Here is an 18697-nt window from a genome sequence, read left to right as displayed (position 1 = left end):
CCTTTAAAATGTTGTTCATCTTATATAAATATTAGAAGCTAAATAATATCATAGCAATTGGTACAAATTGGTAATATTAGAAGAAACTATTTATTATCCACAAAAACATATCCAGCAAAATAAACACATTTATAATTACATAAGCATGTCTTATTAGTGTCTCCTATGTATACTTTCGTAAACAAAAAAAGAAAAACAAATTCCAAAAATTTAGTTTTTGAAATCTTTGTATCGGGGGGGGGGGGGAGAGAGAGAGAGAAGAAAAAGACAATGAACATACATGTTTATTAGAAACAAAAATGCATTTTATTATCCAATTACAAAACGAAATGAATGATGAAAAATTTATGTCAATGCTTATGGTTTTGAAGCAGGAATAGGATTTCTAAGAACCATTATTACAGAGTCTCCTCTCAAAAACATTTTTGATATATATCTGTCTTTGCTAACAGGCTTTGCTTTCTTTTTACCTTTACCAGTTCTAGGCATTTCCATCCACATCTCTTTCACATTTTCAAGCACCATATTACAATGCCTATTCAAAATAATAACAAAACAAAACTTAATATTTATCTAAAAAAAAACAAATAAATTAGAAGCAACAAAATTAGCAAATAATAATATTTATAAATGTTCATATTTTTTTTTTCAGATAGTTACTTTATTAAAGAGATTAGTGGATGAGTTTACTGATTTTAAGTAGATTCAAAGTTTATGCATACAAAATAAAAATTATACTGTATCTTTATTTATACCCAGCTAACTTTCAATTTTCAAAATCCAAATTCCTAATTTAAACTGCTCATTAGAGCAATTCCACTCTTAGCACTTTAATCTGTCAAGAAAAAAAAGGAATTTCTAAGGATATTTGACAATTGTTTAGTTGCCAAATGAATGTGGAATCTCTTACTCTGAAAACACTCAAAAATTGTCACTCAATATCTTTATCCCTACATATTTTCAAAATTGAATGAAAGACGGCAAAATAAATCAATGCTCAGTAATTAAAATAAGATTTTTCACCTGAACAATCTCTATTTTTTTAACTGTATGTTCGAACATTCTTCCACAAAGGTTTACTTACAAAAAAATATTACTTAATTGAACCACTAATAATGTATATTTTTATTCTGAAAAAATTAGGTGTTTCCATACAAATACATAATAGTTCTAATTATCTCCCTATTTATTCATAATGCAATCCATTTATTGAAGTGAAAAATAATCAGTATATTGTTCACAAAGAAACCAGGAAAAGAATAACACTGTCAACTTTACAGTAAAACTTCAAGTATTTGTATTCAATTTATCTAGTTGGTTGTTTATGTCCATTGCACTAGAGCAGCACAATGGGCTATTAGTGACAGTCTGGAAAACATCCCTGATGAAAGTCCAAAGACATGCCATGAAAATTTTGATGCACGAATCAATACGGTGGGGTGGCTCCCCTACTTTGGTAGCCCGACAATATGCGCACGAAGTCGAGCACTTAGCGGTAGAACAGTCTAAAGAGGGCAGATACCTCACACGCTCTGTTTCTGTAGTAACCTGATCAAACAGGTCACCCACCCGAATACTGACAGCAGTCAGTGATGCCTAATTTCGGCGTTCCATCTGGAACCGCGTCTTACGATCAGTCCAGGAAATCAATTTATCTAGAAAATTCCAATTGATGTTCTAAAAATGAAAAACTAATTATAGTGAAATTAATGTATAGCTTTCCTTTGCAAATAAGAAATTTAAAATCTGTCTTTAAAGAGAAATTTAAGTTTTTTTATTGGAGCAAACAGTGTTTTTAAAAAGATAACTATCACCAAAATCTACCCAATTGCAACAAATGCAGTGAGAGGAATAGAACATTTCAGAATTAAAAGAATTTTAATCTTATCTATATCTTAATTATATTATTAAAGAAAAAATCAATTGGACCAGAGACACAAAATAAATAAAAAAATCCTCTGCATTCGTCTATTAGCCAAGTCATTCAAAGAGTAACAAAATAATTGTTAAAACATATCAGATGACCAAATTTTTCATGACTAAACACAAAAATTATCTTGTTTAGTTTACAAATCTTATATCTCCTTTCTAAACCATTCTATCCTAATATTTAAACATTTCAAGTCTTGCATTTTTACAAAACTTAAACACATTTAATTAGCAATAGTACTTTTTTTCTAAGCTGAAAAACAAGTTACAAAGTTATTATTTTAAAATTGAATCAAAAGTTAGTATTTATTTAAAATTATTAGTTTTCGCTCACATGAATTACAAGTAAGAATGCTAATCAAACAAAAATCACACAATATTTCCTGACTTCTAACGTTTCATTACAGCTTTTTATCATTGTAATTCATAAGTAACATTCAATGCCAAGAGCAATAGCTAAATTAAAGTATGCCAGCTACCTTTGATAACCAGCTTGGCTATAAAGAATTTGCCGTCTTTGGTTCCCCACTGCATGTTTTGGCATTGACATAGTATGAGATTTCAATAATATTAAGGAAATTATATATATAATTTTGATATAGGAAATTATAAACATAATTTCACAATATTATCTTATATTAGGAAAAAACTTAGCAGCTATACTGGAATTTTAGTTTTAACTAATGCTATTGAACAAGCTCCTAAGAATTGAGTTTGGTTTAAACTTCAATTACAAAACAGACAGCACAAAGCAATAACACATAAAAGTTTTAAAAAAAACAATGATTGTTACAAGAATTTCTGATATTTAAAATAATTTTAAACTGTAGTTACTGTGTATGACCGAAATCAAGGGAATGTCGACTTTCACCGGTGAATGCCAACAATCATGTTCCCTTTGGTCAATGTCAGAAATATTTGCTATAAAAGATTTGATTTTGATTTATTCCTTGGCGTTATTATATTTATTCGATATTTTAATATCTGTTGAGGATAGATTAGGATAAACATCAGTGTTCGGAGTACCGGTTAAAGGTATACTGGGCAGTGGCACTTGACCGTAAAAAAACATTGATGTAGGGCACATGGGTAATGACACTTAACTAGAGATGTAGTCCATATTTTGAACATTTGCCAAAGTGACTATATGATTGAAAACATTCTCCAGTGGAAGTCAACAACCACCAATTTCGGTTATTCACAATAACATACTTAAAGGATAACATATTTTAAGTGATGGCCGAACCATACTACAAAGAAAAAGTTTTAAGTTAGATTTAGACAAATTATTAATGTTTATACAAATCTAATGCTTTGTAAATGAAATTTATTTAATATGTAACAAAAATTTAATATCATTGTAATGCTAATTTATAAGATCCAGGGTCATCCCCCTTTTACCCTAACTAATTTGACATCAAAAATATCTTATTTAAAAAACAGAGCAACAATAAATGTATTTTATGGGAAAAAATGGAATTAAAATTTAGTTGTATTCCAAATTTTTTTGTAGAAAATCAGATATTTTTTTCTTTTAAGCATATGGTGTATTTATAATAATAGATCCAGCCCTGATGACTCAACTTTGGCCAACTTAGATAGGAAAATACAGGCAATATTGGTGCCTGGAAAGGTGGGCAAACATGTATAAAGAGAGATAACAATTTAAAAAAGGAGAGGGAAAGAAAAAAAAACTATGGCAAACACATATTATTTACCTAATAAACTATTAAAATATTCTTCACATTAAAAAAAATGTTTTTATCAGTGTTAGATAAAATAATGGAGATTTTAAGCTCTAACTGAATATTTGAATTATTCAGTACATGGTCTAAATAAAAACATGTTTTATCAAAATTAATAACTGCAAAACACACTAATAAAATAAAAAAAACTACCAACTTTTCAAATTGAAAATCAAGAAACCATTTAAGCTTAAAAACTTATGCATAATTAGATAATTTGAAAGAACTATGTTTTGAGAGAATGGTACAGCATTTATATTACCAAAGAAGAAAAAAAAGGATAATTACATATTATAGTTCATATTTTTCTAATTCATGAATAAAATAAAACCTAGTTTCAACGTGAAAAAATTCTGATTAGTTACAGAATATTAACAGTGATAAAATACATTTTAAAAAATATGAATAAAGTACATATACACTGATTAACAAAGCAAGATTCAAAAATGTAGTCCATTAATGCTCACTTAATTATTTTTCAAAAATTAACAAAATTTATATTTATACAAAAACAAAATAGATATTTAGATTAGATGAAAAACATAACAGCATTTTTTCTTTCAAAATTAAACATACCTTAAGCCATTTTCATGAAATAATAGCTAATACATGGGTGCCACTCTAAAAAAATTCAGGACTGAACTTATTTTTTGACCACTTAACACAGTAACGTTTACAAGAATTTTCAGAAATTTATAGCTGACACCAAAATACACCTTTCCATGATAGTAACCCATAATTAAATCACTAATTTTTTTTTTCTGAAAAGAGGTAAACAATATTTTTTCCATTTTATTAATTTATTTTTTACAGAAACAAAACAAAAATAGAGGCTTACCTTGTATATCGTTTTTATATAAAAAAGAAAAATAATCGTATTTTAACTTTGGACGGCATTTCAAAACATTGGGAAGAAGTGCAAACTAAATCAGATTTATATTCAACTATATAATACAAAATTTATTTACACAAGCAAATGTGGAAGTTTATTCAATCTCATTTTTTCATTGCGGTGTAACATAATATCTTGATCCTTTAGCAATAAATATAAAAAATAATGTTTTCATTAAAATGTAGTTTTCACAATTTACAAATTTTATTATTATCAAAAAAATACATGTTCCATTTTAGGGGGGAAAAATCAACCTATATTTACTGAATCAACAGTTTATAATGTATAAAATACCTGTCAAATGCTTTTACTCTGCCAAGTAACTTTTTATTATTTCTGCAATTTATCAAGACTTGAGTGTTATTTTTCACAGATTGAGTCAAAACAGACAGAGGACCAGTATTGAACTCTTCTTCTTCGCGTTTAGCAAGTTCTTCTGGTGTCATTTCTGACTTAGGTTTTTGCAACAATCTAAAACAAGAAAGAAATTAAGCAATTTCTAATATAATAGATAATAATGTAATAATAGTTAATTCAATAATAGTAGATAACATAAATAAATTGACAATAGAGCAAATCATTCAGCAGACTTAAAATTTTTAGAGAAATCAACACTACCATACTTATAAAACTAGTACATACATAAATTACTTTTCTATTCTACCATTCAAGATGAAAATAAACATGCATACCCGCCAACATTGGAGAAATTAAATAACTGAGGTTTTACTAGCAACATTTTTTAAGCTACGAGTAAAGTTTTAATACATCAGTAATAATAATTTAAGTCAAAATGAAAAAATCAAAATTGGAAATAAAAGCACTTACATTTAGAGAAATAAAAAATATGTATACAAATCTTAAAGACTTTATTAAACCACTATTTATAATTATTTAAACTATTTTATTTTATAACTGTCATTCAACAGCCTACCCAATTTTGGGTTTACAGCTACCAATTTTGAACCGCAATCCAGAACACAAGGGAACTCAAGGATCAGGTATCAGGAGAAATTTGCCTTTGCGAACGACTTTTTGATGGAACTAACAAGCATCTGAGTTACACGGAGTGGAAAGCCACAAAAACCTACCACAGTTAGCCTGACAGCAAAGGGACTATCCTGTGATACATCTAGAACCAGCTGGAATTCATATCGACCAGTCATCGCTAGGATTTAAACATGGTTCACCGGATTGGAAGGCGAACACTATCCCTGGAGCTAGCCTTAAATTATTAACCATCAACATACTGCAGTAATGATAATAGCACCATCTGTTGAGGAATAAAAGTATTCTTGCCATCAGTGGATATTTTATCACCAAAATGTTATTTTTATGTTTCTTCAACAAATACGGAAACATTTGAGAATATACAGGTTAACAGGAGATAGTTGTGAAATACAAGAGTCTTCGTTAAAAAACAGGAGACTTGGCTGGTATGAATATGTAAGTTTTTGAGAGAAAAATAAAAAAATTATATTAAGTGAACTTCTTTAACAAATTCACAAAGTTGTTCACACTAACTTATTCCTCACCTAAAGAAAAATTTTTTAATGTAAATAAGTATAATCATATGTAACAAGGAAGTAAAATGCAAAAGTATTAAATAATAAACACAATAAATATCTAAAAGAATCGTAAGTTTAATATTTTAATTACTGCAAGTAAGGTTTGCTTTTGTCTGGAAGAAAATTATTTCTTCCTGGTCCATGGAAGGAAATGTACGAAATGGAAGAAATTAAAAATGGCCAATACGATTGCTTTACAATCAACATAAGAATCAAGGTTCGCAAAGGCGGGCCCAGTCTAGAAAAACCCAGTGGGCTTTTTCAGATCTGGCCGACTTCAAAAAAATTTGTATTTATAGTTTCTATCTTTCACATCTTATTATTTCCAAATGGTTTTGCTGCAATTACCAAACGAAATTGTTCTTAAAAATTATCAGCTTATTGTTTTTTAAATTTAGCAACTTTTAATACAAAATTGTATGAAATAAAACATATTTCAGAAATCTGATTTTTTCAAACAAAATTATGATGAACAAATGAGCTAATCACATGAAAAAAAGTACAATTTCAAAAAAAACATATTGCTAATTACTTATCTATAAAACAAATTATCTCATCATAAATGTAACACTGCTCCTTAGTAAAATTAATGAAATGCTATCTTGTTTATCACCGACAGTTTACGGCAGATTATTTGTTGATCTTAATATCACTCGTAGAGCTTCTCATATGCGCACTATAGAGTGCCAACTCCAACATGCAATAAATAAGGTTTTAAAAACAAGCAGATTTAAATGGTTTACTTTTTCTCTGACTAAAGAGAGAAGATTTTATATTGATACCCGAGCAACAACAAAAAAATATCCAAATCTCGGTGACAAACAGCAGTGGTATGCAAGAAATAATTTATTAAAGAACATGATATTGATTCATACCACTGGGATGAATTTAGTAAAAATCAACAACAAAATATATATAGAGAAATATAAAATCCCCATGTGCACAAAAATTAATTAAATAGTAGAAAAAATATGAAAATGCCTTAAATTGGAACAAGAAAAAAGTGTATGCAGAAAGCATTTATCCACAGAAGTTATCATCTACATTTCAAAAAAAAAAATCAATGCAAGATTTCATTTAATTAAATTATGTGAATATGAATCTCAATGTGTAATTTTGAAATCACGCAAATATGGTTCTTAACATTTAATTTTAAAAGCACATGAATATGAATCTCGATGTTTGATTTCAAAATCCAAATAATACGAATCTCGATGCTTGATTTTAAAATCATATTATAGCTAATCTTTATATTTGATTTTGAAATCTCGCGAGTACGAATCTTGATACTGGATTTTAAAACCGCGTCAATATGAATTCTGAAACGAATGTTTGTTTTTTCTCTCGGGAATTTGAAAAAGCAAACTTTATTACTTTTTTATTAGTAAAAAAATTTACACCATGACCATGGTAAAGCATTTTCTGCAAACTGTTTTTGTGAATATTAGATGGGTCTGCCCATGAGGTTTAAAAAAGATACATAGCCTGTGCTGCTATGAAATCAGTGTAAGAGCACCTTAATACATCTTAAAGTGTGTAAGCCTAAATGTGTTTTATTATGACAATTGATGAAAAGATTTGAAAATACAGGATTACTAAAATTTAGTAATTTAACAGCTTTTAACAATTATTTAGAAAGGCACACTATGTCAGATCTATAAGCTAGGCTTAAAATAAGCTATCAGTGTTAAATACCTACACAAAAGAAAAGTAAAGGTAAAACGCAATCTTATAATACAGAAGAAATATAACGAGAAGAATATTACAGGTTTTAAATTTTAAAAAATCAACACTAACAAGCATTCCAATTTAACAAAATTTTTATAACAAAGAACTCAAGTGCCCTATAACATAAATTTAAAAATATGAAAATAATGTTAATCTCATTGCAAGAATTAAGAAATTTAATCGCATACAATGTTGATAAATCTAATTCAGAAAAAGAAAAGTGACATGTTTAGTTAAAACACTACAACATTATGATCAGTAAAATGCAAAACATTATGAATAAAATTACTCTGTCACTGATTAATTATTCTTATTTCTGTTATAATATCACTGATATTTAAATTGCAATTTTTAACAATTTCATAAAACAATCTGCGCAACAACCAGTTATTTAAGACAAAGACAATATAAAGTTTCAAAAAAGTAAGGATAATGTAGTCTTTGCACTACGCAGATAGAAGCATGTTATTTCAAGAAATTTTAACATTTTTCTCTATACTTTTGTTAGCTATAATAACTTACGATGTGGTCATTTTGTAGTTGTTTTAAGCCTTTAGAAAATTATAAAAATCGTCAGTTGATAAATTCTTCTCTTAAAAACACAAGCTTTTCTGCAAACCAACGGTTACCGGTTAAATTTTTTTTTATTATTGTTCAACTTTAAAGCTTATTTTTGCGTTACTAAGAAACTGTGAAAATCTGAATTACGAAATTTAGAAACCCCGTTGCCGAGTAGAAGACCATTCTCACTGTATGGGAAAAATTCACAAATAAGAATTCGGAGATGCGATTCAGAGCCTTAATATGTTATGACACTGCATGCGGTTCGCATATGCAATTGCATATAAGTGCAACTCACGCATGCGCAAGCAATTCGTCTGACAGATAATTTCTAAACATTCGTCTTGGGAAATCGGATGCAGTATTTAGGGGTGCTCCTCCCCCTCAAGGCATCTCCCTTAATTTGAAATCCCCCACCACCATTTCTGCAAGCAATAAAAATGCATATAAATTTCTTATCTAAACAAAAATTTTTAAGTTATATCTGATCTATCTTAATTAGGTCCCGCTGTGAACGCAAAGAAACGGTTCTTAACAGAACACTAAAATCAGGCAAAAATTCGCTGAGAATTTCGCTGTGATTCTTAAATTCGAAATTTGAGGTTGCTAATTTACAACAATAACCTCCAGGTATTATCTGTCCGAACCGAAGAAATGCTCTGGAGATCTAATGGAAGATTAGAGGCAGGAAGTCACCAAGGTGCAAAATGTGAATCCTACGGCTATTCATAGACTTTAGCAACAACTTCCCATACAGCACGCTGACTTCGTTATGACATCCTAAAGTTGTCATCTTTAGGATTCTGTTACTTCCAGAGGAAGTCCTATATTTACCGCTAAATGTCCTACGGATGTCATCTGCGTGTTAGAATGTCCCACCTGCAGATATCTTAATGATGTCATAACTAGGACAGTTTCAGGATACCTTTAGAACGCTTTAGGATGGCATTAGGACATAATAAGACCTGTTTAGTAAGGATTTAGGTAACTTGTGGGATGCATGTTGGAAATGGTATGATAGTAATAGGAGGGTGTCTTATTTTGGAAATAAATTTCATCTTTGAAATTTTTATTAATTTTAGCAACTTAAATAAGGTTTTTCTTTTAAATTTACTGAATTAGAGGTCAGAAAAATGTTTTCTAAATGAAAAAAAAGGTGATAGTTTTTAATTTGTATACCACTCTATTTTTCCAGAAAAATGGGCTATTCCTCTACTATTTTTTTTAGGAAAATTAGTAAAGGAAAAGGGAGTAAAACAGTTAATAAACAAACGTATCTAAAGAAAAGAATAATGTATCATTTTAATACAAAAATATGCAAGATAATTGGATTTCACATTTCTATTGCTTGGAATAAAAACTTGGCCATTATTAAAAAGTCTAATTGAATGTACCCTTTGAACACCAAGGAAGGTTACCATTCTCCTAATTAGCGTTAGTTTTCTGTAAAGAATATTTCTTATTAAATTAAATTATGAGACTTATTGAATCTTTTATGTACATTGTAATTTATGATTGCTTCATTATTGCTCATATTGTTTAATGTAGTAGATATATTAAATATCTTATAATAAAATAATGAATAATTTTTATTTTAATGTTGCTCTAATACTGAGAACTTCGCATTAATATTTAAATTTCTCGTATGATCAGTTGAAACTAGTTAATTGGCAAAATAATTCTCATTACATTCTTCTGCAAAATTTACTAAAAAACATTTTATATTATAAATAGTTTAAATGAAGTTGTGACTATTTTATCAAAAACTCAAAATAGATGTTTATGGATCACATACTTTATTGTTTAGTTATTGTGTCAATGATGCAATTTAAAAAAACAAATAAAATTAGAAAATTATCTGTTTTTATATACAAACTAAAACAGCTGTTGCCATGTTTTGCTGAAGAATTGTTAGCTGAAGGCATACTTAAATCAGTATCTTGAAAATATTAAAAATAACTTGTTTTAAGGATTTATCTATTTTTTGCAGCATAAATTTAGTGTATGCAAATAAATATGAGAATAGAAAAAAATAAACAATATTAGAATCACATAAGTGAAACTTTTATTTACACTATTATTTCCTTAATTTTTTTACAGAATAAACTCTTCTTTCTTTAGCATGGCGCAACCAGCCTCTAATAATGCTTCCAACTTCATTTACTTTAGTGTATGTGAAAACACTGCAAACAGCTTCTAAAACATAACAAAAAGAAAATATAAACAAACCAGTAGGTATTTTCATGAATAAACATAAAATTATTTCAGAACCTATTTAAAAGGTATCTCAAACTAAATTAGTAGAAGCCCAGATTTCTGTTACTCTCAGGGAAAATATTATGGGGTAACCTTGTTAAGCTGCTTTTTCAATTGCCCATCATACGTAACTTAATACTAGTTCACAAAAAATAAAATGATTTGATACATGTTTGATTCATTGTTATAAGAATAATCTAGTAACAACAACTGTAATAATGATAAAGCTATTAGTACACACAAGTGCAAGTCAAAAAAAGTGTTGGATAACTGAAGTATCGTATGATTACCATTCTACTATGACTGGAAAAGAAGATGGTGATACTAATAACAATATTATTTCAAACAACACACTCATAAATTATTCCAATGTTTGAAATTTATAAACTCATTGAAAATTCATGGAATACTAAATTTATAGTATATTAAAAAGTTTAGCAACACAAATTTTAACTATATACTGTCAAACTACAAATGGAATAATATATATATATATAAACAGGGATTAAATATTACCAATAATTGCACCTGACACTCTGTAACCAAAAAATCTTTTTTTTCATTATTGCCCATCCAGCTTTAGAGTTCAACAACATCATCAGGCATGATGTGACGAATAGCTTGTCTTGTACGTTCTTTAAAATCAGTTCCATCAAGACTTTGCAATCTAGCAGACTATGAGAAAGAAAAAAAATTATACAAATAAAAATATTTTAAAAAAGCAAATTGACATGTAAATGATATAATTAATAAAAATTTATTTTAAAGAAAACAAAATTTCATTCTGAAAATAGTTTATCGTAAATCTGTCCTTGTAAAAGAACGAGCTCTTGGAGAATCAAGAAAAAGACAATACTAAAATTTAGCATAAATTTTTTTTTTGTAAAAATACAAATATGTAAATACTAATTAAATTTTTCAACCACAATTATCAGTTAAAAATGTTAACAAAAATTTAATAATTGAGAAAATGTGCAGATCAACTACAAGTAAGTTTTATATGCCTTTTAAAGCACTAAATATTTTATCTTAAGAGATCATTGAATATTTTTTAACCCCGTCGAAAAATACATATTATGAAACACAAGATACCTACCTAAAATATATCTATAAAAGTAAACTAAGAATTAAAATGTAAACACATATATTTAAACCAGCTTCACAATGCAAGAGGTGAATAATGACAAATATATTTACAAGAACTTTTTAAAAGAAAATAAACTCCTTACAGATTCAATAACTTTTTTCAATACTTTTATTAACTTTTCAATATTTTTTTAAAAAAAAGTATTTCTTGAAATACTAAGTAGTGAGCATGAAACTACGCATTAAGCAGGAGAAATTCTAATAACTGCTTTTGAAACAATGACATTAAAATGAGAAAATGTTGACACTATTCTGTATAAAATTAGTCAAACATATAGACATTTTGATCGCGTCCATATGATTCTTTTTTTAAATAATAAATTTAACTAATATCAATATAAATATAATTTAAGAACTATTTTTAAAAAGATATGAATTACTGAGATAGTGAAAATAATGTAATTATCTTCAGCAGTTAAAATTGATAGTTTGATTAAATTTAATATAATAGTTAGATAACTTTGCAACTTTTTATTAATTTTAAGACAGATTGATTATGAACAATCATATAAGGAGAAAAACTGAATTCATTGCAGCAAATGCAGCAATTTACTCAAACTAGGATGGAAAAAAAGCCTGCAGCCCTTTTGCCTGGTTATTTACTTGGCTAAGTATCTCTAATTTTAAAAATCCCTATAGACGGTGCTTTTAACACAAGGGAACGCTGCAAGCTCTATACGCCTATACTTCCAGGTTACTGTTTCCAGTGTATTTTAAAGTCATTTGGCTCACAACGCGATCATCGTGTTTTGAGAGCTTGCAAGAGAAGATTGTGATTCTTGCGAACGTGGTATTTGATTACCTATTACTTGAGTTTACAATGCTAAAGGTGCTAACACTAACGCAACATGATGCACAGCTTGCAATAAGAACAAACAATAATAAACAAACGGAAAGAGGCCAAATCAGGACTGCCAAAAAAGGGAGTTATTCAAAATCTAGCAACCATGTCACCTTTTTAACAATACATCTCTAAAGAAATAAAACAAATTTTCACTTCTTACTCACCAGAATTACTTATTATCAACATTATTAAACAGTTATTATCTTATGAAATACCACAGATTTGAGCTTAAAAATTATATAATTTATTTCTTTTGTTAAAAACAAAATTACACGTTTGAAAATATAGCCAAGCAGAATAAGCAGAAGCAAGTATTGAGTTGGAGATTGTTATTATGAATGGTGTTCTTAATATGAATGTAAATTCATATTGAGAACACCATTCATAGACAATTTATAGAAAAAATTATGTAGAAATGGTAAAATAACAATATACTAAATAATGAAGATGAATAGCAACATTGAGATAATTTAAATGTCATTTCATCTGTAATTAGAAGAAATGATTAAATTAGGGTTACCAAAAAAAACATGCCAAATAACAAGTTGAACTTAAAGGAAGAAAACAAAAATAATAGAAAGAATGAGTTATCAGAACAGATAAAAATTTGCCTCACGAAATAATAAAAGTAAAACTTCCTCAATAATTATGAAAAAATTAAATAAACCACGCATTTAAACATTTAGTAATGTATGTAAACATTGCAAACATGCATGTAAACATTGCAATTGAGATATTAAAGATAATGACGGGGTTCAAGTACACTTATAAATCAAATATATAAATAGATTATAAAAAAAAGAAAGATAAACAAAAAAGAAACTAATAAGATATTTGAGCTTATAAATACCTTATTGTTTAGATTTCACTAGCAGAATTGCTCTTGTCACTGGATAAAAGAAATAACATTAACGGCAAAGTTGAAGTTAACACGCATGCGCTGAACGATGATCCTACAAGACTCCTAAAACACTCCTTTGAAAGGCCTGTCATATTGCTGTCTATTTGTGACATCCTACGAAATTCTTTCTTCTGACACTCTACGGATATGACTGTTCCTGGAGTGTTCGGAATGTTTTGGGATGTCTTTAGAACGAAATTTGCTGTATGGGTTCTAACCAAAGGTTCAGTATCCAGAAGATCCAGCCAAGGACGGCCAAATGCTACTGTATTGATTGGTGTCTCCGTTAGACTGGTGTCAGTGACTGCAACGTGCAAAAGTCTTCCACTGCGGAAGACTTGTGCGATTTGTGAGCGAACGTGGCTTTTTCGCAAGGTGGATAAGCTATTTACGTCACGCGTCATGCCTTAGAAGAGAAAGCTTGAGGTGAATGCAACAATACGCACACTGGACGACTGACCAATGTCTTTTCACTTCATAGATGAGACTAGGTTCAGCCTCCAACGTCATAGTAGACGTTCTTACAGTTGGAGAGAAATCGGAATCTGATATTATCCATCACAAAACCGTGAAAGAGATACATACCAAGGAGGCAGTGTCTGTGTGTTAGAAGGTATCTCTTTGGATGGATGCACAGACCTGTATGCCTTTCTTCGTATAACCGTTTGCGCTCACGTTTATAGAGATGATATCCTTGATATTTTTGTGAACCCTTATGTAGATACAATAGGTGATGATTTTGCACTACGGGATGATAACGCAACCCAACATAGGGCTCGTATCGTGGATTATTATCTTCAACGGAAATTAATTCAGCGCATGGAGTTTCCAGCTTGATCATCGGACTTGAATCCAATCGAGCAGGTTTGGGATGCTTTAAGACGATGTGTAGGTGCTCTCATTCCTCCTCTTTAAACCCTTGCCATGATTTCAAAGGTTTTGCAAGAACAATGTCTCTCATTTCCAACGGAACTAGGAGACCCTATAATTGAAAGCATCACACATCACTGTATCGTCTGTATTGCTGCAAGATATGATCATGCTCCATATTGAAAGTACTTTTTCGATTCTAAACTGAAACCTCTGATTTATTCATCCCCTACCTAAGCTAATTTCTGTAACACCATAATTGTTTGTTTAATACTTTTGATGTTATTTTATACTTTATTATGTGCGCAGTAAAGTGTGCCAATTTCGTTAAATTCTACGAGCAAACATTTTGAGTTGTGGTCATTTTTTGTGATTTTTTCTTCCTTAATTTATGATAACCAGTGTAAACCATGGTGGATTTTATAAGTTTAACTTTTTCAATCAGTTTAACTTTACTTAGAGCACTTTTCGATTAAAAATTTTCCCCAGTTAATTTTGTTAGCACTTAATAAAATCAGAAAAAAGGGTCAAATTGGGGAATCTGTTGATTAAGTGAAGTTGATTAAGCTGTTTTAAAATTTTGAGATGAAGATATAATTGACATGGCTGAGAAGAGTAAACCCCACTAAAAACAAAAATCTGAGAAAACCCCTCTCGCCCCCCCCCCCAAAAAAAGCATTTTTGAATCTAGTGCGCCAAACAAAAAACTCTCGTTTCTCTTAGAGTGAACCACAAGTTGAAAAAGCGCTTCTCTTTTTGTTACATGCTTTGTAATTGTAAAGTTAAACATTGGTGATATAAAAATGTCTTCAGCTACAAAATATTTTAGAAATTATCCTCACGAAAATTAAAAAACGGCATCTGATTATTTTTTTACCATAATTATTATTTGGGACTGGTTTCATTCATATAAAAAATAGATGTTAGAAAAGTTGTGAAAACGGCCAGAAATATTCATTAAACATTGTAAAAAAAGTTCATTTAGACCAATTATTACGAAGACAATGTCACTGATAGAGTCACATAATTTTACTAATGCAGCATTGAATTAAAAAGAATTTTATTAATAGCTACAGTGGTTGATTAAAATAATGAAAACACTTCTATACTAATTCATTTTTTCATGGTCATGCGATTTCTCATGCATATCAATAAATTTTAAATAAGCTCTTAGCGTTTTGAGGGACCATTAATATAATACAAAAGAAAAAGAATATTTTTGGACACCCAATGCCAAAAATACACAGCTATAAGCTAGTAACTCATGTCAATTACGTTGATTATCCTATAAAATAACTGCACAAAATTTCATAAACCTAGCTCAAATATTCATTAGGATATGGGCATTTGTATTAAAAGAACTCGTTCTTTAAAATTTAGCTTTCTTACTATAACTGCTGAAATATTCAATAAAATAAAACAAAATTTTTAGAGTAATTTTAAATTAATAATAAAAATATTATTTTAAAATATGAAAATAATTCGCTAAAAATTACCCAAGATATGAGTATTTAAAGTCTTTATTCCTTTCGCAATGCGCATGCGCGGAAAATATTAAAAAATTTTTAAAAATAGTTTTGTTTATAATGTTGTTATGTAACTTATGAAAAGAAAGCAATTTAAATATCGCGAAAGTGTAAAAAGTTTTTAGCAAAATTTCTAAATAGCTTTTGTATTTTTTTTTTATTGAAAGCTCTAATCTAATGGATAAGGGATTTTTCTCAAATTTCATTTTGTATCATAAAACAAAATTTCATAATAAATGATAATACCCTAATATGATGGTCTGAACTACAAAATGTGATGGTATAGGGAAATAAAACATAATTTAATAAGGCGTAGTACCAGATAATACCAACATATAATGCTGATGTCATTTTTAATAAATCTTGTTTAATAGTACAAAATTTAATTTGTGGAAACCCTATTGCGATTTAAAGCTTTCTTTCTAAATTAACAAAAACTACTTAAAAAATTGTTAAAGACATTTTAAATTTTCAAGATATTTAAATCGGATTTTTTCAAGTTATCAAGTACAATTAAAGCCAAAATTTTGAAGAAAAAAATTTTTTTAACGCCTTTTGCGCTTGCGCATTATTGCTACAGATACGGATAGATTGCTCAATTTCAAACGAATTGTTTTCACATTTTGAAATGATATTTTTATTATAAACTAAAAATTACTCTAAAAATTTTGTTTAATTTTATTGAATATTTCTGCAGTAAAAAAACTCAAGTCGAAAAAATTATTTTATGAAAATGTTCGTATTTTCGGAGAAATTTAAGCTAGATTTACGAGATTTTGTAGAATTATTATATGATAATTAACGTAATTGACATGAGTTGCAACCGTATCTCTAAGTGTTTTGAAACAGTTTGTTCAAAAACATTTTTTTTTCGTTCGTAATTTATTGCCGGTCTTACAACCCCCCAAATGGTTTGAACTTTGCTAATATGTATTAGAAATCGTATGATATAAGCACTTCTGAAGTTTTAAACTAATTCTCTTAATATTCTTTGAGAAATATGAAAAAATGTGCATTTTATTTTATAAACGTCGTTGAACAGCCTACCCAATTTTCGGGTTTGTGAATGCTTGGATGAAGTTTTGAGAGAAATTTGCATTTAGGGAAGACTTTTTTGATGGAACTAACCCGTATTTGGGTTGCATGGTGAGGAAGAACACGAGAACCTCCCACTGTTAGCCTGACGACAAGGGGACTCTAACCCATGATCTGTCTGCCACTGAGGATATTTCACGTCAGCACTTTGGCTGGTGCAAGCCAGATGCTGAATTCTTATCGACTGGGATTCGAACCTGGTTCACCTCATTGGAAAGCGAACGCTCTAACCCTTGAGCCACCAGGGCTCAGCACCTGTATATTGCAATTTATTCTACAAGCACATTTTAATTAGAACGAAATTATGCTCTCTTTTTTTTCTTCTTTAACTTAAACCATGTTTAGAAACTAATTTATTGCGCTTACCATAAATTCATGTTTTTTACCTTCACCTTAGTGCTTAGTTGCCTATGGTTGCTATGTATATCATACTAACATTTTTGCATTCTGGAAGGCGTGAATTGAATTGCTTTGGTCAAATGGTATGATAATAACATTTCTTTTAAAAAAAAAGAAGAAAAAAAGAATTTCTGGTAGTAAAATCCAAAACATACAGTATTTAAAACATTCATTTGTTAGTTTTTCCGTTCATGTGGTAATGGTTTACCGGAAATTGTGGTTTTCAAAATTTTAGTTCCTTATTATTACACACTTAGTAATGCGAAACTGAAAAGTAAATTTTATTGAATATTTTTTTTTTTATATAATAATCTAAAGTATAATAAAAAATTACCAAACTTGACCACATTTACTACATTTTATTACGGATTATAAAACCATATATTTCATCGTTATTTTTACCAAGATCATTAACAAAACGCTTTAGTAAAAATTACCGAGCGTTTTAGCTTTCCTGTAGAGCTAGAAAAGCAGTAAATTTTATCATATTCTGCTACTTTTGATCACACCTTTCTTTCTCAGTTCAATTACAAATATTTCTATCAAAACTGACATTCCATAGACGTAGATAAAAATTATAACATAAGACATTTGAAGATAAAAATGATAACATAAATGGTAACAAAATTTTCTGAAATACATAATTAATTTTTCATCTTCTTTTTTGCAAACCATAGGTTGCTATTAAGTAAATTTTCTTCGTCTGTTTGTTTCTTATTAACTTGTTTCTGTTTTATAAACTTATATTTTTACTAAATTCAATGCAAGTCAATTCAACAAACACTCTGGTAACTTTTCGATACAACTGATTTCTTTCCTGTTTTGATTGTTACGAAATTACTGCTTCCCAGGGCTAAAGATAGAGAAGAGCTGGTTCATTCCTTACTCGAAGCCCCACCTCATTTCTCAATGGTTGACGTCATCGTTTCATGATCGTTTTCTAATTTTTGATTTTAATTTTTGCTCTTATGTAAAAGAAAGCATATAAGGACACGTTTATAATTACATATTGTTCGATAACAATAGTTTATTAATTGCTGTGTCTAATTTTTTTATACATTATCACTAGGAAACAAAAACCTTCAAAGATAATTACTAACAAAAATTATCTTTGGACCCATAATAACGGAAATATTACACTTGCTCATAAATATTTAAAATTAAGGCGTTATAACCAAAGCACATAAATATTTTGAGTAATAACACTTAAAAATACATTATGAAATTGGAAGAATTT

The 18697-nt window shown here is 28.9% G+C and overlaps 1 protein-coding gene and 1 long non-coding RNA gene across 2 annotated transcripts; both read right to left on the bottom strand.

The window, feature by feature from the left end:
• Window positions 1-283: 283 nt before the first annotated feature.
• LOC107456256 (small ribonucleoprotein particle protein SmD2) lies at window positions 284-8674 on the bottom strand. Its single transcript, XM_043047863.2, has 3 exons — window positions 8385-8674; window positions 4861-5037; window positions 284-535 (listed from the first exon to the last, which is right to left on the bottom strand). Exons 1-3 carry the CDS (start codon window positions 8393-8395, stop codon window positions 358-360), a joined length of 366 nt encoding a protein of 121 aa, XP_042903797.1. The 5' UTR covers window positions 8396-8674; the 3' UTR covers window positions 284-357.
• Window positions 8675-10465: 1791 nt separating this feature from the next.
• Window positions 10466-13776, bottom strand: LOC107449460 (uncharacterized). Its single transcript, XR_006225811.2, has 3 exons — window positions 13520-13776; window positions 11196-11354; window positions 10466-10619 (listed from the first exon to the last, which is right to left on the bottom strand). It is a non-coding gene; the product is annotated as an uncharacterized lncRNA (long non-coding RNA).
• Between the last annotated feature and the right edge of the window lie 4921 nt (window positions 13777-18697).

This window comes from Parasteatoda tepidariorum, chromosome 10 (assembly GCF_043381705.1).
Source record: "Parasteatoda tepidariorum isolate YZ-2023 chromosome 10, CAS_Ptep_4.0, whole genome shotgun sequence".
NCBI lineage: Eukaryota > Metazoa > Arthropoda > Arachnida > Araneae > Theridiidae > Parasteatoda > Parasteatoda tepidariorum.
This window is presented reverse-complemented; position numbering and strand designations above follow the sequence as displayed.

Bases quoted from the DNA above. Each gene is read 5' to 3' on its own strand.
- LOC107456256 (XM_043047863.2), bottom strand. The intron at 536-4,860 runs GTATTTTATACA...TATTTTGAATAG, and splicing joins AGAGTAAAAGCATTTGACAG to GCATTGTAATATGGTGCTTG.